Source organism: Clupea harengus, chromosome 24 (genome assembly GCF_900700415.2).
Source record: "Clupea harengus chromosome 24, Ch_v2.0.2, whole genome shotgun sequence".
In the NCBI taxonomy this organism is placed as follows: domain Eukaryota; kingdom Metazoa; phylum Chordata; class Actinopteri; order Clupeiformes; family Clupeidae; genus Clupea; species Clupea harengus.
In genome coordinates this window covers 14,588,511-14,611,273 of record NC_045175.1, presented here as the reverse complement: position 1 = coordinate 14,611,273, position 22,763 = coordinate 14,588,511, and the positions used below count along the sequence as shown (strand labels likewise).

Here is a 22,763-nt window from a genome sequence, read left to right as displayed (position 1 = left end):
AAAAGGGCCCGCCATCGATATTGGTGACCGTGTGTTGGTAGCCAACAAGAGGGAAAGAGGAAAGAGAAAGGTTGCAGATCGCTGGGAATCAACTGTGTATACCGTGGTGGGCAGGAACACTGAAACACAGTTACAAGATACAGGATACGGTCACTAGACGGGAAAGAATGGTCCACCGTAACCTCTTGATGTTGGTGAATTTCCTGCCTGTAGACGACACAAGTGTGTTCTCCGACCCAGGTTCATCCCTGCCTTCCCTTCAAGTGTCCAAGTCAAGCGACGACTCTGCCTCAGTTAATGGACAAGACTCCTTGCCGGATGGCATGGATGGAGACCGTGATGGTCGGGTTCCTAGCTCAGGATCTGAATGAACGCAGAGGAAGACTGGTCAAGAGCCTGTGGATGCCGAGGGAAGAACTGTCGAGTGGGTCGTTCAATCTCCATTCCCCGAAACCCTCTGAAGTTGAGTCAGTTGGAAATGGAGGAACAGAATCAGCCCCCCTTATCCCTCAGAACAATCCAAAGATGTCTGAAGGCTCCACAGACCATTCTGTCACCTCTGACCCGAGGCAGGTGACTGATTCTGACGTTAGTACAGATGTTGTTAGACACACAGATGGACAGTCAGATAGTTGTGACTTAGACATGCTCACACATACACAGACTGATGGACAGACTGTTGTGACACAGACAGACAATGCTACCGACACACATAGTATTGACACTTTAGCTTCTGTCTCACAGTCTCAAAATCCCAGTTTATCCACACGGGTGAGATCTAGGTTTGGCCGCATTATCAAGCCAGTTGACAGACTGATCCAAACTATGTCAAGGCAAGACATTGTTCACACACACCCATCCATGCAGGCTGTTTGCAGGTCAGTCTTTCAGGTCTTTCATGACTAGTCAGTGTCGTTTGAAGTCATGTTCACACACATTTAGTAATGTGATGTAGTCCAAGTCTGGATAGTTTTGAGGATTAACCATTAAGACTTACATCTCAGCAAACGTGGTCGAGCTCTGCTTACTGAAGCATGGTCAGTTCTGTAACAGAAACACATGGTTACACATATACTCTTCTAAAACAGATAAGATCTGCCGGGTTTCTTTTCATTTGAATAGTTAATAGTTATTAGATGAACTAAATGATAATTTTAGGAAAGATAAATATGTATTACTGTAAGAAGAATGTTATATCTGATAAATCTAATTAGAATGGTTATAGGAGCAATGGTGAATATTTGATTGTATTGAATGCTGCTGTATTTTGCACTGGTGCTCTTAGTTTAATTATGTGAAGGAAGGCAGGCAGGTTAAGATGGACCTTGGCCTTTGACACCAGAGAAACAAGGACAAAGGAACAAAGGAATCAGGAAGATGTAGAGTAAATATAGTTCGTTATGCCTATTTTGCCTATTTCTTGCCTATTTGGGACTAGTTTTTACCTTTACCAACTGCCTATTCATTGACTAATCCCTTTGCTACCATATCATTTATTTGGACTTCTGGATTCCTGTGGAGTCCACTTACCTGCCTGCCACTTCATATTTGCAATATTGGATGCTGTATCAAAGTAGTGACCTACATCTAAGTTGATAAAGTAGCTATTTAAATACATCTTCGAAAATACATCATTACACTAGGTATGAAGAAACTGATTTAATCTCACACGAAAACGCAGAAAAGTACAACATTGGGATTTCTTTCTACGCTTACTTAAGCTTCTCCAGTTTACAGACAGGATCCTCCAGCCTATCAGATAACAGCTCCAGTCCTGATTCTCCGGGATGATTGTAGCTCAGATCCAGCTCTTTTAGGTGGGAGGGGTTTGAAGAAAGAGCTGAAGCCAGACAAAAACAACCCTTTTCTGAGATGAGACAATCAGAGAGCCTAAGGGAGAGAGAGAGAGAGAGAGAGAGAGACAGATTTTTGTAAAAATGTGATATAATCTAAAAACAATTCAGGGACAGGTGTAAAATGGAGACAGAGATGCAGATATCAAGTGAAATAGTACAACTACTTCATTCTCCCAGTTAAACTGAACAATCTCCTTATCAGCATAATATCTCTTCAGTACCTAAATTACTTCATTTTACAATGCATTTAAAGGAGGTCATTACTGAAAAAAAAGATGTGTATCAAAAATAATAAAACACATGATTGAAATATGAATTACAGAACCACTTTTAACTAGGACTGATGTTTTCAAAGGAAATGCTCTGGTGCCTTTTAAATAGTGGTTCTCAACAGGGAGGCCTCAGGGAGCTTCAAGGGCGGCCTTGAGATAATAGGAAATTATTTAAAACAATGAACCTAATGTATCAAGTGAAATACATGAACATTTGTATACATAGCTTTTTAAATATATAAAACTCATTTATATTCAAAATTAGATTAGAATGAGTCATGAAACATTTGGCATTCATATTTTGTGTTTAAGTGAATTGTGGCCAATTATTGAATGCTTCAGTCACAAAACCTGAAAACCAAAGTAATTATTCAACTGACATAAATATGATGGAACTGAAGATTGCTGTTTCCTGCTGTGTCACATATTAACTCAACATTATTTTGTATCATCTTAATCCATAACTCATGTTCCTGTTTGTGTTCTCTGCATTCTGTCTCAAACATGGACACCATGTTCATCAGCATTCAACTGGCTTTTGTAAGGATTCAGGTTCTCCTGTATGCATTTGAACTCCTTCCCCAAGAGGTAGTGTCACCACTCCCCTGTATTCTACCATCTGACTGACTGGTATAAATCCCAGCACCTTCTTACTGTCAAGTAAGCCATTCTCTGAGCAACACTCTTAGAGGGTGTCTCCACGCTCACTTGTGCAAACATTTGTGATGAACAGTTTGTGTTCTAGTGTTATGCTGTCATGGTTCTGATAACTAATCAGGAAATGCATGACTATAAGAATTGCCCAACACCAACCTCACTGTCTACAGTTTGCAGTGGGAAAACGCTAAAACGAATGCACCAGTCCTGCTATAAATCTTGGCTTCAAGAAGGTAACAGTATTCAGTATTTGTTTAAACTAGACTGGAGAGTTGTTGATTCTGTGTATTCATTTTGGAAGCTGCAGTTTGAGGTGCTGTTGAATTATATTTCATTGCAGGCTCACCATCATTACCACCCTATTTCAATCAGTGAGGTTAGGCTCAATAAAAGAAACACCTTTGTGTTTAATTCAACACCACAAACTACATCCTTCAAAATTATCATATAGTTGAATCGGTATCTTGAAGTGAACATTATAATAATCATGAACAGTGATTTATTAGAGGACTGTTGCTCTAGACTACATTAGTTTTCACTAAGTGTACATGATCAACTGGCAACTGAATTTATGTTCACTTGGTTAATTGCAAACCCTTAAAAACATCTATATAGGCCATAATTATTGTTGACAGTAATAATGTTCATATCACGATGAAACTGCTTTTGATAGTGGGGCAGATAATAGAACATTTGTGCAAAATGTGATACAAGCACCAAATTTGGCATGGTGGTTCCCAAGGGTCTACTTTACCAATCTGCCTGACGTGCCAATCAAAAATCCAATATGGCGGCCATTTTTCAAGATGGACGCCGAATGCGTCTGCCGAAAGTGGTTTTGCCAATAGATATGCATGTACTTGATGGATTTGAACGATCTTGGTGTCGATTTCTATGTTTTCTTGCATGCTGAATCTAATTCTTTTACTTTCACTAGCATTATAATACTGTAAATGGTAGAAAATGAACACTTTATAAAAAAATAACAACATAACACATCAAATAATATTCCTAATACTTTATTTACACAATATAAACATTAAATATACACATTTTGCATTAAGGTACTTAGCATTTTGGATCATGTTATTCCGGACGGAAACAAAATTCGAAAATAATAATAAAAACCCTTAATACTGTCAAAATCGTCCTTCCAAAGCAAAGTATTACAGTGGTCCAAACACTGGCACCAACGTTCAGCACTGTATATGTATCACTACAGCTGACATACACAGCTGCAGAGTGCAGTGCAGGCGAGCCCTGAACGAAAGCATTTGCATCTCCGGTTGCAGCCTTTCTTGCAGGAACACTGGGTCAGTTCCTGACAGCTGGCTGCAATAGGTGGAAGCGTTGTCCAACAGATCTGCCATATGTCTCCCTTCCGATTCCATCCCCAGTCGGCAGGACTGACGACTTCTGGATTGGTTACTGTTGCTTGACCCCATATGATACCAGCCTGGTAAGCAGCGCGTTTTGCGTGTTCCATGAGGGCTGCACTGGTTGGTGGGATCGCATCATAGGACCTCTGCTTACGGGCAAAGAGATTCAGCCTTGCCTCGTCAACACCGGTGGCTGCACTTGATCTGTCATACATGACGACAACAAAGTTCTCCAGCTTCTGCAGGTCATCTTCACAAACCTCTGTTGGACAGTTGCTGAGTTTTGTAAAGGTTTCAGAAACCTAATCACAGACTTCCCAAGTCAGCCATGCAGATTTCTTTCCCTTCCCATGGAAAGATGAGACCACGTCACAGCCCGTGAATGCATGGAAATACAGGATCCCACTGGCTTTCTCAGGTCCTATTGCAGAAACTACTTCATGGACTGGTATCCAGCGAGCATTGGCTCCCTGCCCAAAGGCAATCCACATTTTTTGAAGACCAAGCCTCTGCAGGGATGGCAGCTTAGACACTGCTATGACGAGCACGTCAGTGTCATTGGCTTTGATGACAAGTGACTTGCTACCCTCTGCAGTTGCATCTCTTCCATGCACAAAAATACGGGTATCAGCTTCTTCATGACAGCATGGGGCCACAGCATCTAAGGATTTGTTTTTGTTGCTGATGACATCTTCTCCTTTTGTCACGATGACCATACTTGTGGTTCCAGCCTGACATATTTTCTCTGCGAGAAAGTGGAAGAGCTCAGTTTTGTTGTTGTCATCCCGCAGAAAGCTTCTCCAGTTTGTTGGGGTCCTGCTGGTTCCAGTCACTCTTCTTCTGATCCCCTGACCTCTTTTTGACCTGGTTTCAGATTTCAGACTAGACTTCTTGTACACATCAAAGATGACATCGACTCGTTTGAATTTGGTGCTAAAGGATTCCACTTTTGGAAGGATGTCTTCTTTTGCATATTCATTGAATGTCTTTGGGCTGCGTGGAGGTAGGGAATTGATGAGCGCTGATCCATCAATGATGATGGTGTCACCCTCTGGTTCGCTGTCAGGCAATGTCACCAGTGCCTGAAGAATTTCAGTTAGCTGTGACTTCTGGCACATACGAAGCCTGCCGTTGTCACTGAGGGATGCAGGTGCTGACTGGTTCTCGTACTTGAAGAATTCTTGCAAGTCACACTGTCTGTTTTGGCAGGAGATGAAGAGCCGGGAGAACAAATGACAGTCATCTTTAAGCACTTTCTCCTTGGAGCTGCTGGCTGCCTGCTCGTGCTTAAAGAAAGAAGCCTTGTTCTTCTTGATTGGCTGATAGAATGTGCATTCTTCTTCATTCTCCAAGGCCTCCATAAATGACTGGAACTTCTCCTTGCCTCTCTCATGATGACTACCAACCAGTTCAGCTAGTGCTGGATCTGCAATGTTCTTTGTGTCCAGCACCAGCAAATCAGCAGACTCTTCTTGGAAAGGGTTGCCCATCTATTTTATCACTCTGAACAGTGCCTCCACCCTCTCAAGGAAAGATGTCTGGGCAATTAAGGTCTGTGCATGGTGTTTGGTGCTGATGGTTGCGTCTTTCACACCAGAAATAGCCTCATATGCACATACTAGATGGCTCACTTCAGGTCCAGCCACTATCCATCTCCGAAGTGCCCCTGGGTCCTCTGTTAGTCCAATGGCTCCTCCATCACCCTTGATGGCTGCATTGTTCTGTTCATGAGCTTGGTCAATGGCCATGGCAGAGAAATCTCTTCTGGACTTGTGGACAACAAAGTTTCCTTTGTGAAACTCCCTGGCTACGTCTTGATGCTGCTTCTCAAGAGACATCATGTCTCTGAAATGAACTGGAAGCCACCGAGCATAATTTACATTGTTATTCGCAAAGAAGTAGGGGATCAGTTCTGAGAGTGCTTCACGGTACAGGTCAAAGTTTCCTTCCCTGAAGGAGCGTATTAACAGGAGCAGGACCAGCTCCATGTCCAAAACCAGATCCCAGAATTGGAATTGTGGACTCTGAGGTCTCCGCTGATCACACCAGTCTTCAAAGGTGAGCGTTGGTCTGCCAGTCTCCTCAGAGCAGTAGTATTGGTAGGCTTCTTTCTTCAATTTATACAGGCTGCATGCTGTGATCTGGTGGGCCAATCTTGTCCTGGTGATACTTAGCTGTACCAGATGAGGCCACCCCTGCTTCAGCAATAGCACTGGTCCAGCCACTCTGTTCCAGTAGTTTTCCCAGGGAACCAAGAGCAGCCTTCTCTATGTGAAGTCCCCCAAACATGATAACAAATTGGTCCTCTCCATACTCAGGCCACTGCCACTGAATTTGTTTTGCTAGTGCAAACAATGGTTGGTCAGCAGCTATGACAGGGGTCTGCCCTGGGTTGAGGAAAGCCACTGTATCTCGAATCTTCCCCATGGCATGTTTGATTGTTGCAACCTAGTGAGCCTGGTCTCGTATCAAAGGCAACAGTGATGTCATGCTCACTTCAAAAGGCTGGCTCCTCTTCTGTGCTGCATGGTGGGCTGCCCATGTGATACTGAGAGTATCACCCACACTCTCAGTGACAGACACCTCCTCTAGCCACCTGTACTCTTCCTTCAGGTGTGACTGCATTGAGTGTAGTGCCTGGTATAATTGGCTTGGCACAGCTGGAGGGTTGGGGTTCTTAGTAAGGTACGCTGGTTTAACATTGGTGAATGCTTCAGGAAGCTCAGGAACTTTCTTCACCCTGTTATCTCCACTGAGCTTCACTGGCTCTCGTGCCTCACCAGGATGTTCAGGGCTTGGATGTTGGAACAGAGACATACTGGTACCATGGAAGGAAGTTTGAGCTGTAGTTGCTGTTGGGTTGTGGTCGATGTTGTCCACCGCGGACGTTGTGAACACCTGCTTCCTCAACACTGGTGGACAGACAACTCCATCATCCACATACTGCGCTACAACAGCTTCTCCAAGCTGGGCTGAGATTTCTAAGACTCTATCATAGGTGATGCTGAGTCCATTGTCATGAAGCATTTCTATGAGCTGCCTCTTCCTTGTTTTTGCAAACACAGACATGCCCATGTACACAACAAATGGTGTCTCCCGGTCCTTGGAATGTCTGTGGACGTGAGATCCGGCCTTGTATTTGGCAAAACAATTGTACTGTAAGAGCTGAGCCATAGCAAGGTCAGATTTTGAGGCTCCATGTTGGAGTTGTGACTTGATGTCTGCTCCATGCTCAATCATGCAAATAAACTGGAGCAGTGATGATGGTACAGCATCTTCTAGGCAGCCATCATGGAATGTGCCATTCCACTGTGATTTGTGTTGAAGCATTTCACGTCTTATCATCCCAGCAGCCTTTGCAAGATGAACGGCTTCTCCATATTTGCTTGCTTGTGCAAGAATTGACCCTACATCCTTCTTAAAGGCCAGTAGGACATCACGTCCATGATGTTCAGCTTGTAGATCAGGGATGTGTTGAAGCAGCTGGTCCTTCAGTCGGGTAGCATGAACATCAGGACTGTCGATGCCAAGCTGCTCCAGCCTCTGCCTGTAGAGCACACATAGGTCGGCAAGTCGGAAGACTGATGGACCTGAACTCTCACTTGCAGATTTTGTCTCAATGATGTATGTTACCAGTTCAGAGAAGGCAATTGGATATGCTTCCCTCTTTCCTACCTCAGAGTTTTCTGCTTCCCTCAGCTCTTCAGCACGCAGGTGCGCTCGTTCTCGGTTGTAGAGACCAGACAAGCATGCACTGTGGTACTTCAGTTCCTGCGCCACCACATCTCCAGCACTCAGTTTGGCAAGCAGCTTTCCATCATTAAGAGTCTTTGCACACTTGTTGACTCTGTTGTTCAGTTTCATGGTCATAGTCTAAAGTCATCCAGATCTCCCTCCTCTTCACATATGAAACATTCTATCCGTTTGGGGTCTGACATTCTCCGTGGTATTTTGCTGCTGCCGCTGCTGCTGTTCTCATCAATCGCAGGAGACGTTTTCTTTCCTGCCCTTTGTAACTTACTGTTGCTGAACAGAAGCCTGCAACTAGCATGGTACTGTGCTTGATTTTTCCTCAGGGTTGCCTCTAACCCACTGCCGTCATCAAGCCTTCGTGGGTCCATCTTGATTGGTAGCGCATTCACTGCATGAAATAGAGGAATATTTCTCCCTAAGAGGCTGTATCCATCCTCTACCCTTCGGGCAGGATTTGCAAGTGGAGAAGTTAGGCATTCGCTCTTCTCTGTTTGACAGAGGCAACACTTGGTCCAGTTAGTCTGCCATGTCTCACATTTGGTATTTGAAGCCATTCTGATGACCAGGGCCGAGGGTTTATCCTTTTACCAACCTGTATCATGAGCACTTTCCTGTATGGGATACAACTAGGTTCATGCGAGTCTGCCCTACACCTAGCCCGATCGTTCATCCAATGTCATTTAAGTCCCGTGCGATCTGTACACCATCCAGATAACTTTGAAACCCCATTATCCTTGGCTCGGCTCTCCCGCGCTGGCACCTCCTGTCAATTCAGGTGCGCTTGCTTAACAGGTCTGTGGGGTAGGTTAAGCAAGATTTGGGACACTAAGTTTGAGATGCACTCCTCCTTAGCTGACATTGAACCCCATGCTGAGTTTCACAGCAGTAATTGTCACCAGTGTGCCATGGTAGTGCCGACAATCACTCCTTTAAAAAAATGGCTTCATGGATCAATCAGGTCTAGTTTGTTGACTTCATGCACTTTGCATCTGGAGCATGATATACTCCCTCACACACAGTGTCGTGCCGTGCCGTGCACTAGCAACTTCTTGGAGCCATAGATGAGAGTTAGGTAAGTAGTGAGGACCAGTGCCAGGAGTCCATCCAGAAGATGTGGCTGACTGATGAAACAAAAGTACTACCTCTACTACTACACCCTACACCCTATGTACTAATTATAAATACTGTTCTATACATTTAGAAATGACCATCATGCACATAGTAAAAAATAGCAAAACACTCATCAGGCAAGCGAAAATGCAGAAAAATACTGATCTAAATAGCCAAAAAGTGTGAAGTTATTCACTTGTGTTTTTTGAAAGTAGAAAAATTATAATCAGCACGCAAGAAAACATAGAAATCGACACAAAGATCATTCAAATCCATTAAGTACATGCATTTCTATGAGCAAAACCATTTCTGGCAGACGCATTTGGCGTCCATCTTGAAAAATGGCCGCCATCTTGGATTTTTGAATGGCACGTCAGGCAGATTTTCTAAGTAGACCCTTGGGAACCACCATGCCAAATTTGGTGCTTGTATCACATTTTGCACAATTTCAGTGAAAAATTGCTGTTATCTGCCCTACTATGAGAAAATATCAGGAGAGAGTTATGTTCCATTATTGGGATAAGGTGTTCTTGCTGTTTGCCTCGCTGCATTTGAGTTCATGCCATTTTAAAAGCTACTTCAGACACACAATGTCAGCTTCAAAGGTTCTTTAGCCCCAACAAGTGGCCAGAAGATGTCGCTGTTGCAATACATTTCTATGTTCCAGTCACACAATATAGTCTAGTAGAATCAGAATCAGAATTGGAGTATTTGTAGGTTTACTGTAAAGAACAATTAAATTAAACAATTGGTCAGACAATCAGAGAGCCTAAGAGAGAGAGAGAGAGAGAGAGAGAGAGAGAGAGAGAGAGAGAGAAAGAAAGAAAGAAAGAAAGAAAGAAAGAAAGAGAGAGAGAGAGAGTGTTGTACAATTTGATATGATCCAAAAACTAGTCAGGGACAGGTGTAAAATGGAGATAGAGATCGAGATATCCAGTCTAATAGTACACACTACTTCATTCTCCAAGTTAAATTGAAAAAAATCTCCTTTTCAGCATAACATCTCTTCAGTACCTAAATTACTTCATTGTACAGGCAGTCATTACTGAAAAATAGATTTGTATCAAAAACAATACAAATTAAAAATATGAATGAACTACAGAGACACTTTTAACTAGGACTGATGTTTCCAAAGGAAATGCTCTGGTGCCTTTAAAATAGTGGTTCTCAACAGGGGGACCAGGACCAAAAGGGCAACTCAGGGAGCTGTAAGAGCGGCCTTAACCCTCCTATTATGTTCAAATTTTACCCACATCTATTATGCTTGGGGTCAATTTGACCCCAGCAATTTAAACCTCCAAAAAATTATTATAATAATTTTTTTTTACCCAAGTTTATGTGTCAGGTACTTTAGGTTTGTTTGTTGACTACCTAAATAGCCCTTAAAAATAAAACAATATCCCCACCCACTCCCTTTATACATCCAGAATACATGTTACGCGACTATAGAGAAATATGCAGATCCCCATAAAATCTCACTGATTGACCTAAAATTGGAAAGAGATATCCTTCTGGTGTTTTTATGGCTTCATATTATTTCTAAGTACATATTGTTGTTATCTATAACATTTGGAATATAAAACTATTTCTTTTATCAAGAAAAGTAACAATGTGATTTCTTATATATTTTATACAATTAAAACAGCCTGGGGTCAAATTGACCCCAAACAACACCTATGCGTAAAGTATGTGTACAGGACATTGAAAACATATCATCATGTTAATTTTGTGTTTACCCAGTTGTCCCCATTAAATTAGGAAAAGTCATTAAATATGAAGCAAAACAAATTATGTCAAACATTTATTTAGAGACGTTAAACATTGAATGGGGTCAAATTGACCCCAAACATAATAGGAGGGTTAATTATTTTAAACAATGAAGTACATGAACATTTGTATACATAGCTTTTAAAATATACACTAATTTATATTCAAAATGAGATTAGAATGAGTCATGAAACATTTGGCATTCATATTTTGTGTTTTAAGTGAATTGTGGCCCATTATTGAATGCGTCAGTCACAAAACCTGAAAACCAAAGTAATTATTCAACTGACATAAATATGTTGGAACTGAATATTGCTGTTTTCCTGCTGTGTCACATATGAACTCAACATTATTTTGTATCATCTTAATCCTTAACTCATGTTCCTGTGTGTGTCCTCTGCACTCTGTCTCAAACATGGACACCATGTTCATTAGCATTCAAATGGCTTTTGTGAAGATTCAGGTTCTCCTGAATGCGTTTGAACTCCTACTCCAAGAGGTAGTGTCACCACTCTCCTGTATTCTACCATATGACTGACTGGTATAAATGGCAGCACCTTCTTACTGTTAAGTAGGCCATTCTCTGAGCAACAAACTTAGATGGTGTCTCCACGCTGACAACACCAACCTCACTGTCTGCAGTGGTGACTAGACAGTCCCTTAGAGAGAAGCTGAACTCCAGAATCTCCCACCTCTATCAATCTTATGATAGAGGTAACGCCTATACTCTCCCCTTCTCTCCATGCTGGACAAAATAGTAGGTTTGCTTGATTATGGAAAAAAATCATAATCATGATTATTTTTGTCAATATTGAGCACTAGAGTAGTGTTTGGTTGGTTTCCTCTCTCTTTTAATCTTAATTGACTAATTAGGCACCCAAATGTGTTTCATCGAATCTGTTACCTACTTGACTTTACCAATGCAGCTGGGTGTTCACTTAGTTTTGCACATACCCTAATTCCATGTTTCATGTAGTTTTTTTGGCTACTCACACAATTCCCTCTAAACAATTACATGCAATTGATAAACATAAACCTGACATTTCATACATGGAAAACTGGTCATGATAAAAATAGGAAAATCATGGTAAAACAACAGAAAACTCTAAACTGCTCAAGGGGTTCACATACTTTCAAGCAGCACTGTATATCCTTCAAAATGATTGCATAGTTGAATCTGCACCTCTCATGAAGTTAACATTAGAATAATCATGAAGGGGGATATATTGCAGGGCTGTTGCACTAGACTGCATTCGTTTTAACTAAGTGTACATGATCAACTGGCAACTGAGGGTATGTTCTCATGGTTAAATGCGAACCCATTAAAACTTGTATATAGGCCGTAAGTATTGTTGACAGCAATAATGTTCATATCACGATGAAACCGTTTTTGAGAAAATATCGGGGCAGAATTATTCCATTCCATTATTGGGATACAGTTGCTGTTTGCCTGGCCACATTTGCATTCATGCCATTTTAAAAGCTACTTCAGACGCACAATGTCAGCTTCAATGGTTTTTCAGCCCCAACAAGTGGCCAGAAGATGTCGCTATTGCAATACATCTCTATGTTCCAGTCACACAATACCTTTAAATAGTGCACCTCTGTGGATCTGTACTGGTTCCTCCCGCCTCCTCCCCCATCCTCCATTCTCAAAATATACTGATAGTATTATTAGAATATAGTATGCGAAAATATTCAACACTATACTATTTTGTTTACGTAACCATTTTATTTTTGAGGCCAATCACATACAAATGACAAAATACTATTCTGCATTTTAAATATATATTTTACATACAGCTTGTAATCCTGCCCATCCCTGGTATATTCACCTTTTATGATAAGGGATCACCTAAAGTGCTCTATGTAACCAGTAAACTGTCCAGCCTTTTGCTTTTAATCTTGTCACATTATCACTGCCTCACCAATGTTTTTCTGTTTTCCATCTGCAGTACATTTGTAGAGGTATCTGAATAGGCTGAAATGAACCAATCTTAGTTGTGCAAGTGTAGATAAGTTGCTAAATGGATCTATTTCAGTCCCACAGCTGTGTTCTGCTTATACCACTGCCTTTCATACACAAACTACTGATACATTTAATGTTTAAAAAAACTCATGACCTTTACCACACACAACTCTCCACACTGGTCTATGTAGGGGCAGCCCCCCTACCCACTTATCTTCACGCTGGTCTATGTAGGGGCAGCCCCTCTACCCACTTATCTCCATGCTGGTCTATGTAGGGGCAATGTCTCTACTCACACGATCTCTCCTTTTGAGGGGCAGCGCCTCTCTGCTGGTCTATGTAGGGGCAGTGCCTCTACCTACATTATCTTTCCAACTAAAGGGAACCTTTCTGCATGTGTATATATTTGGACCAATACCTCTGCTCACTCTGTGAGAAGCACCTTCTACCTAATGGTGAGCTGCCTTTTGCTGTACCTTTAATCGTTTCACATTATCTCTGCCTCGCCCATTGGTTCTCTTGTTCCATCTGCAGTACATATGGAAGCTACACTTGATCTGAAGTCACTGTCCAGTTGTCCATCTAGATATATTTGTAACTTTTATTCGACCTAGGTCCTTTGCTGTCTAGTTTTGCTAATTAGTAGTGTCAAATGGGCAATGTTGGGAGCACGGTACTGTAACCTTTTCACTATTATTCCACTTACCACCTTTGGTGGATGGTTGTTTGGGCGGTTATAGCTGCTGTATGTTATACTGATACTTACCGCTATGATGCGCAGAGGCCCCCCAAACTAAGCCATTCTGCCAAAGATTACTGTTGTATCCTCTCAATACTGTAATTACTTGTAAATTGTTACTAGATGAGAGCGGTCCTGACTAAACTGAAAATGCATCAGTTCCCATAGATCTATCATCCTCCATTTTAGGAGTTGGAGGGAACATGCTGTTCACAAAGTGTCCTGAGAAATCAATAGAAATGAAAGGGTAGAGGACACTAAAAGTGGTGCTGAGTTTTAGTCGGCGTACTAATAAAGATACACTGACAACAAAACAATTAGGACCTCCTAGACCATTGTATCCATTCAACAGGTTTCTACAAAGGGGGGGGGATCCTACATCCAAAAATTGGTACGAAAGAAAATCGTGGCTAGCAGGCTGTGAAGTGGCTAACGTGGTCTGTATTCCTATATACCACTGTCACTTTTCATAGGTTTCACAGTGTGAATGTTCACTACTTGCACTAACACTCAGTTATTTTCTATGTAAAAACTTATTTTGCTTTTGTAAGCCAATACTTTCAAGATCAGTCAATACATATTGTTGGTTTTGACTTATATGTTGCCCCTTTCTTTATGTTGTTACTGGACATATCATGTGTCCTGTTAAACAACATTTGAGTAATGTGAATAATGAAATAAGTGGGATAATTCATTTTTGCTTATGAAGGCTCCTGGATGCAACTTTCTTCCATAGCTTTCCACCTGTAACTAGCTACTCTATGTAGCTAGAGGGAATATCTTCCTGCTGTGTGCTGCTATCTACTGGACAAAAAGGTATTGCCGTATAAATTAATCAGCTAAAAACAAATTGATACAATTGTCTTGCTTAATGTACCCACTGAATGGGTCGCCTTAATAATTACCCCCTGAGAATATTTTCAGGAGCCGCCACTGACTACAACTACAAACGAGAGGTGTACAGAGACGTCAATATCTCCATCTGTATCTGTTCGACCAACAACATTGTCCATCTTTGAAAATAGAAAACTTGGAGTGAGCATGGTTTATACCAGAAGTTACGTTAAATTAAACACATTTTGTATTCCAAAATCCATCATTTCCCATATATCCATCATCCTCTATTTGAGGTGTTGGAAGGATGGGAAAAAAACAGCAGAAACTCTGAGAGGGATGAGAGACTCAAAATGAACAGGTATGAATTGAATTAGAATCTTATGTGAAGGGAGGCAGAAAAAAGACATACTGTTAAAAGTCAGCAACATTAGCGGAGTCTGGTTATCAATATATTTTACATTTACATATAGCAGATGCTTTTATCCAGAGCGACATACTACGCTTATATAACAATATAAATCAGAAAATTCATGACAATAAGGACATGTATAACACCAACCTTAATATCTGCAGTTCGCAGTGGGGACTAGACAGTCCGTTAGAGAGAAGCTTAATTCCAGAATCTCCCAAGTCATTCTTACTCAGGTCCAGCTCTATCAGGGTGTTTGGTGACTGTAGAACAGTTGCCACAATCCCACAGGACTTATCTGTGAGTGTGTATTCAGCAAGTCTGCAAAACATTGTTACAAAAGACAAAATTATACTCTGAAATGCAAAATAAGCAATGCCTTTCTTAAGATGTTTTAAATTGCTATTTATTTCTTTTCTTTTCAGTATCTGCCAATAAAATTCTATATTAAGTCTGGAGAAAATGCAACTTTCTCAAGAAAAAAAAAAGAAAAAAAAAAGAAAACTTTAGGTGTAAAACCAGGAGTGGAACCAGATGGCTCTGTATTGCTGGAGAACATACTGAAGTGCTTCAACTTTACGATGAGGATCCTCGAGTCTAGAAGTTAACAGCTTCTGTGCTGATTCACCAGGATGATTGTTGCTCACATCCAGTTCTTTCACACAGGAGGGGTTTAACATCAGTGTGAGTGCCAGGAAAACATAACCTTCATTTGAGATCCGACAATTACAGAGCCTGAGAGAGACAGACAGACAGACAGACAGTCAAAGGGCTACAGAAATAATCAGACAATTCATGACAATAAGGTTATGTATAACACCAACCTTAATGTCTGCAGTTTGCAGTGGGGACTAGACAGTCCGTTAGAAAGAAGCTGAATTCCAGAATCTCCCAGGTCATTGTTACTCAGATCCAGCTCTATCAGGGTGTTTGGTGACTGTAGAACAGTAGCCACAATTCCACAGGACTTATCTGTGAGTGTGTATTCAGAAAGTCTGCAAAACATTGTGACAAAAGACAAAATAATACTCTGAAATGCAAAATAAGCGATGCCTTTCTTAAGATGTTTTCAATGGCTATTTATTTCTTTTCTTTTCAGTATCTGTTAATCAAATTCTACATTCAGTCTGAAAAAAATTCAACTTGCTCAATAAAAAAAGAAAACTTTAGGTGTAAAACCATGACTGGAACCAGATGGCTCTGTATTGCTGGAGAACATACCGAAGTGCTTCAACTTTACTATGAGGATCCTCGAGTCTAGAAGTTAACAGCTTCTGTGCTGATTTGCCAGGATGATTGTTGCTCACATCCAGTTCTTTCACACAGGAGGGGTTTAACATCAGTGTGAGAGCCAGACAAACATAACCATCATTTGAGATCCGACAATTACAGAGCCTGAGAGAGACAGACAGACAGTCAAAGGGCCACATAAACAATCAGAAAATTCATGACAATAAGGACATGTATAACACCAACCTTAATGTCTGCAGTTTGCAGTGAGGACTGAACATTCCGTTAGAGAGAAGCTGAATTCCAGAATCTCCCAGGACATTGTTACTCAGATCCAGCTCTGTCAGGGAGTTTGGTGACTGTAGAACAGTAGCCACAATTCCACAGGACTTATATGTGAGAGTGCATTCAGCAAGTCTGCAAAACATTTTGACAAAGGACAAAATATTACTCTGGAATTATAAAAAAGCAATGCCTTTCTGAAGGTGTCCTGTAATGGCATAGTAAAAACACAAACATGATCTACCCCTATATTGCCACAGTCCTCAAGGTCCCTCATATAAATGTCCACAGCAGCCTGTACAAAGGAGTAACACACAACTCACATTCCTCTACAGGTCTCAGTTCATTGATGTGTACACTAATTGAGTTTTTTTCCCCACCACATCCTTAAGTTTTAAAATTGAACTTCTAAATTCAACATGATATTCATGACATATACTGTTACATGGAGAGCTTCAACCCCTGTCATGCCACTACACAGTTAATTCATGTGCATACTACACACTAGTGGTGAAGAGAGATGCCATTATCTGCATTTGTTCAACCAACAACATTATCTATCATTCAGATAGAAGGGCATGGTTTATACCTGAAGTTATGTAGAATCGAGCAAACATTGCATTTTCTATGCTAATATTCATTTACAATGCAATTGTTGTGCTTTCAAAACATCAACTTGATTTAATATTAGCATATTACCTATTATGAAATATATTTCTCATACTGCTCTTTTCATCTCTGTCTTTGAATCCCCCCCCCCTGCCTTCTAACTGGTGAACCTGGAATAACAAAAAACTACTAAAAAAGTTTGAAAGTGGACCCTAATTCAGAATTCCATTCCATCCCATTCTATTCTACAGCAAATAGCAGTTGTTTCCATGGCGTTATTTTTCCTTTCCTCAATAACATATGTACACACACACACACACACACACACACACACACACACACACACACACACACACACACACACACACACATATAAATGCAAGAAACCCTATGTTTCCTTCACTGATAGTTACCATGGCATAACACTATTCACTATATAAAAGGGCTACAGAAATAATCAGAAAATGAATGACCATAAGGACATGTATAACACCAACCTTAATGTCTGCAGTTTGCAGTGGGGACTGGACAGTCCGTTAGAGAGAAGCTGAAATCCAGAATCTCCCAGGTCACTGTTACACAGGTCCAGCTCTGTCAGGGAGTTTGGTGACTGTAGAACAGTAGCCAAAATTCCAAAGGACTTATCTGTGAGTTTGCATTCAGCAAGTCTGCAAAACATAGTGACACAATAGTAATCTGGAATTATAAAAAAGCAATACCTTTCTGAAGGTGTCCTGAGAAATCATTATAATGAAAGGCTAGAGGAAATAATATTCTATTTACATTACATTTAGCAGACACTTTTATGCAAAGTGACGTACAAGGGACAGAACAATAAAGCTACAAGCAATAGAGACCTAGTGTAACAATAAATACTATTTTACATAAGAAACAGAAAAAGCTCTGATAGTGCTGGGAAGCTTGTTCCACCAACGTGGAACTACGAATGATAATAGTCTAGATTGCCATACTTGCCCAGACGGCAGTGCTAAACGACCCCATTAGACTAGCGCAACATCCTGAGGGTAAACTTTTGCCCTTACAAGAGCATTTAAGAATGAGGGAGCAGAACCAGCAATCACTCTGTAAGCAAGCACATGTGACTTGAACTTAATGCGAGAAGCTACAGGCAGCCAGTGGAGCTCAATAAGTAGCGGGGTGACGTGTGCCCTTTTCGGTTGGTTGAACACCAGACGCGCCACCGCGTTCTGGATCATCAGTAGTGGTTTCACCACGCATGCCGGCAGGCCCGTTAGGAGGGAAATTACCGAGGTTTGTACCAGCAGCTAGGTGGCATACTGGGTTAGGTACAGCCTGATTTTGCGGATGTTGAATAGAGCGAAGCGGCACGACCGGGAGACAGCAGCAATGTGGTTGGTGAATGTTAGTTGGTCATCGATGATGACACCTACATTTCTTGATGCTTTGGAAGGAGCAAGAGATAAGGACAATTGATCGATGTTGCGGTGTATAGCATGTTTGGCTGGAAAGACCAACAGTTCCATTTTAGCCAGATTAAGTTGAAGATGGTGATCCTTCATCCATATGGATATATCAGAGAGACAATCTGAGATCCGCGCCGAGACAGTGGTGTCGTCAGGAGGGAAAGACGGATACAGTTGGGTATCATATGCATAGAAGTGATATGAAAAACCATGCAAGTGGATGATTCGGCCCAACGAGGTGGTGTAAATGGCAAAGAGAAGTGGTCCTAACACCAAGCCTTGGGGCATCCCTGTGGTGAGGTACAGACAGCTGACCTTGCCATGACATGTTAAACGAGCGTCCAGTGAGGTAAGATTCAAACCAGAAGTGTGCCCTGCCAGAAATGGCCATACTTGACAGTATAGACAGAAGGATGCGGTGGTTGACTGTGTCGAAGGCGGCTGATAAGTCAAGCAGGATGAGAACTGAGGATAGAGCTGCTGCTCTAGCTGTTTTTAGGGCCTCTGGCACAGAAAACAGGGCTGTTTCAGTTGAGTGACCGCTTTTGAATCAAACTGGTTTGGATTCACAAGATGGTTCCTTGACTGTGACCTGTTTGGAAGCTGCCCTCTGAAAAGTTTTCGATAGGAGAGTGAGAAGTGAGACTGGCCGATAAGTGGGATCGAGAGACGACTTTTTGAGCAGTGGTGTTACCCGAGCCACTTTGAATGAAGAGGGAAATGTTCCAGAAGTAAATTAAGCATTAATCACATGTGTGATTGCTGGTAAGACGGTAGGCAATATGGCTCAAAGGATGTTGGATGGGATAGGATCCAACGGGCATGTAGTAGGACGGCTACATGTTAGGAGTTTGGAGTCCTCACTCTCAGAGAGAGGGGTGAAAGAAGGAAAATATTCCAGTTGAAGTAGGGCTGAGTTTTCCCTTTAGATTTCTAGATGCACTGCAACATTTTACATGACAGTAATGGCATACTAATACACAAACTGTCACGGAACATCAAGGCTCAGATGGGTGCTCAAAAGCAGAGTTTATTTGAGGATCCAGCCAGGGAATATGGGAAAAGTCACACACAGGGCGGACTCACAAACAAATGGGGAACACGATCAGCAGTATGAATGACTAACAAGAACAAGACTAGGCAAAAACAGACATAACCAAACTACACAGAGTCTAACTCTGGAACTACAGGATCACAAGACAATTTTAAGAACTTATATAACTGAACAGAACTCAGGAATACACGTTCAACAAAAAGACTAAGACAAGGATTATACAGAAACGAAATACTAAGATACAGAAACCAAAACCACACAGAGTCAAGCTTAGGAATTACACAAAGATGGACAAACGTTATTAACTCAAAAGGCTAACAAGAATCAAAACTAAGATAAACGGCGTTGAACACCAGCAAACGCAAACACGACAATAAGTAATTTAGGATTGTAATGTAAAGTGTCATTTCATGTAGATCAATCCAAGTAATCCACATTAGTCTACACCCGTAACCACTCTATATATGAAACCTTTGACTGTACTGTTATAAGGGGGCAGATTTAACCAAAGTGATACAAATGTAAACAATGTGTCATATTATTTCAAGTTATCAACCAAAGTGCTGCAGTGAAAATGGAATATTTATCTCCTATATCATGACTCTGACACATGTATGCATCTGCTGGTATCTTTACATGTTTCATACTGTACGTCAACAGTGGAGAGCAGTGACATCAAAACTATTAATCAGTCATGCACAGTTCTGTAGTGGAAGGGACATAATCAACACAAGTTCACATTTTGTCAAATAACTATGAAAAAATAAGTTTATTCATCTCCATTAGAAACTCACCGTGCCTTTCTGTAGCATCTTACAGCAGGGAGCAATCTCCTGCGTCCCTCATCTGATGTGTTGTATTTCTTCAGGTCAAACTCATCCAGCACCTCCTCAGACATCAGAAGTATGTGGGCCAGTGCTGAACAATGGGCAGGAGACAATTTCTGTTTGATGTTCTTTGGTGACTCCAGATATTTTTTTATTTCTGTGTGCATGGAATGATCGTTCATTTCAAATAAGCAGTGGAAAAGATTGATGCATCGTTCAGGAGAGAGATCTTCCCTGTTGAGCTTCTTAATGTATTGACATGTTTCCTTGACACTCTTTGAGGTGCTGTGTTTGTGGATCAGTAGACCTTTCAAAAGTCTCTGATTGCTCTCCAGAGAGATGCCCATAAGGAAGCGAAGGAAAAGATCCAGATGTCCATTCCTGCTCTTCAAAGCCTCATCCACTGCACTCTTAAGTAACACATGTAGATGGTCATTAGATTGTAAGCCCAGCACTGATTGAAGAGATGATAAAACAGATGGACTGGGTTCATGTTCTTCACTTAGGAGGGATTTCAGTGTCTTGAGGTTCTCAGTCACATAAGAGTGAAACACAAACACAGCTCCCAGAAACTCCTGGATGCTCAGATGCACAAAGCAGTAGACCTTCCTCTGGTGAAACACAGATTCTTCCTTAAATATTTCAGTGCACATGCCAGAGTACACTGAGGCTTCACTGACATCAATGCCACACTCTTTCAGATCTTCCTTGTAAAACATCAGATTGCCATTCTCTAGATTATTGAAAGCCAGTTCGCCAAGCTTCAGTAAAATATCCTTCTGAGATTTTAAAAGTTTCTCTTCATCTGTCCCAGTTCCACTCTGATACTTCTGATCCTTTCTTCTGGTCTGGATGAGCAAGAAGTGTATGAACATCTCAGTCAGGGTTTTGGGAATGTCTTTCGTCTTGTACAGCAGAAGTACAGTGGCTGCAATCCAACAGAAGACTGGAATGTGGCACATGATGTGGAGACTCCTGGATGTCTTAATGTGTGAGATGATTCTGCTGGCCTGACTCTCATCACTGATTCTCTTCCTGAAGTACTGTTCCTTCTGTGGGTCATTAAACCCTCGTACTTCTGTCACCTGATCAATGCACTGAACAGGAATTTGACTGGTTGCTGCTGGTCGTGAGGTTATCCAGATGTGTGCAGAGTGAAGCAGAGTTCCCTGAATGAGGCTTGTCATCAGAACATCCACTGATGATGTTTGTTTTAAATCAGATATCATGTTCTGTTGGAAATTCAGAGGTAATCGACTCTCATCCAAACCATCAAAGATGAACACAACCTGACAGTCTTTGTATTCTTCACCATCCTTCAGTTCCTTCAGCTCAGGATGGAAGTCAAGCAGGAGCTTGTGAAGACTATAATGATCACTCCTGACCAAATTCAGCTCACGGAAAGGAAGGGGAAATATAAAGTCTACATTCTGATTGGCTACCCCATCTATCCAATCAAGAATGAACTTCTGCACTGAAACTGTTTTTCCAATGCCAGCAACACCTTTGGTCATCACAGTTCTGATGTTCTTCTCCTGTCCAGGTAAGGGCTTGAAGATGTCATTGCAGTTGATAGGTGTGTCTTCTGTGGTTTGTGCTCTGGATACTAACTCTACCTGCCAAACCTCATGTTCCTTATTCACCCCTTCACTCTCTCCCTCTGTGATGTAGAGCTCTGTGTAGATCTTATTGAGGAGTGTCTCAGCTCCTGGTTTGATGATGCCTTCAGATATGTACTCAAACCTCCTCTTCAGACTGGCTTTATGATTCTCTATAACTCTCCTCAGGACAGCTGTTGATCATTAATAAAAATGAACATAGAAATATATTAGTATCATTTGTATGATGAATAACAATATTGATTTTCATTTGTGATTGCTTCAGCCAAATTATCATTGACATTCCAGACACAAATATACATTTGCCATTCACTACTGTTGCTCCTTACACATTTAAATGGAATTCATTTTATCTGCTGTAGATCTACACTCTAAAACCCTATCTGATAATCTACAGCAGGGATGGGGAATCTCTCCTACCAAGAGCCATGCAAGTATTTACAAAGTAATTTGTAGACCTACATGACTACACCATTTCATTCTCCAATTGACTTGAAGTCCTGTGTAAATGCTATATGGCCCAGAGGTCAGAAGTTCCCCATCCCTGGTCCAGCCAATATTAACCCTCATGCTTCCCTCTTCCTCTTCCTCTTCCTCCTCATGTTGTGTTTGCAACATGGCTAGACTTGTTGTGGAATGCTGCTGTAGTCTCTCCACCCGATCTACTTGTAGAAACCCCCAGCCTACATTTACCCACCTCCACCACACTGTCATGCACTTAATCTACACCAAAGTCTGTGCTAGCTTTACCTGCAATGTACATAATTGCCACCATCAACATAGTTTTCTGTTCCATTACTCTACTTACCCTTGTAATAGTAACCTACGAGCACACTGTACACCCTCTAAGCTGTTCTACAATACTTGATATTACATCCTGATACGAGTATGAATTTATCTCTCATGTGTCTGATTGTCTGCCCTCCCCTTCTTCTCCCTCCAGTTCTGC

At 41.4% G+C, this 22,763-nt stretch overlaps 1 protein-coding gene across 1 annotated transcript in view; it reads right to left on the bottom strand.

Moving 5' to 3' along the window:
• LOC116219191 (NACHT, LRR and PYD domains-containing protein 3-like) overlaps window positions 1–22,577 on the bottom strand; it is a 37,695-nt gene extending 15,118 nt beyond the window's left edge. The window contains exons 1-8 of the mRNA XM_042703504.1: window positions 22,565–22,577; window positions 20,680–21,987; window positions 20,163–20,649; window positions 17,367–17,537; window positions 16,225–16,395; window positions 15,573–15,743; window positions 1,717–1,890; window positions 815–823 (exon numbers count right to left, since the gene is read on the bottom strand). Of these exons, the coding sequence (XP_042559438.1) occupies window positions 815–823; window positions 1,717–1,890; window positions 15,573–15,743; window positions 16,225–16,395; window positions 17,367–17,537; window positions 20,163–20,649; window positions 20,680–21,987; window positions 22,565–22,577 (2,504 nt within the window). The remainder of the gene's footprint in view (window positions 1–814; window positions 824–1,716; window positions 1,891–15,572; window positions 15,744–16,224; window positions 16,396–17,366; window positions 17,538–20,162; window positions 20,650–20,679; window positions 21,988–22,564) is intronic.
• Window positions 22,578–22,763: the final 186 nt, after the last annotated feature.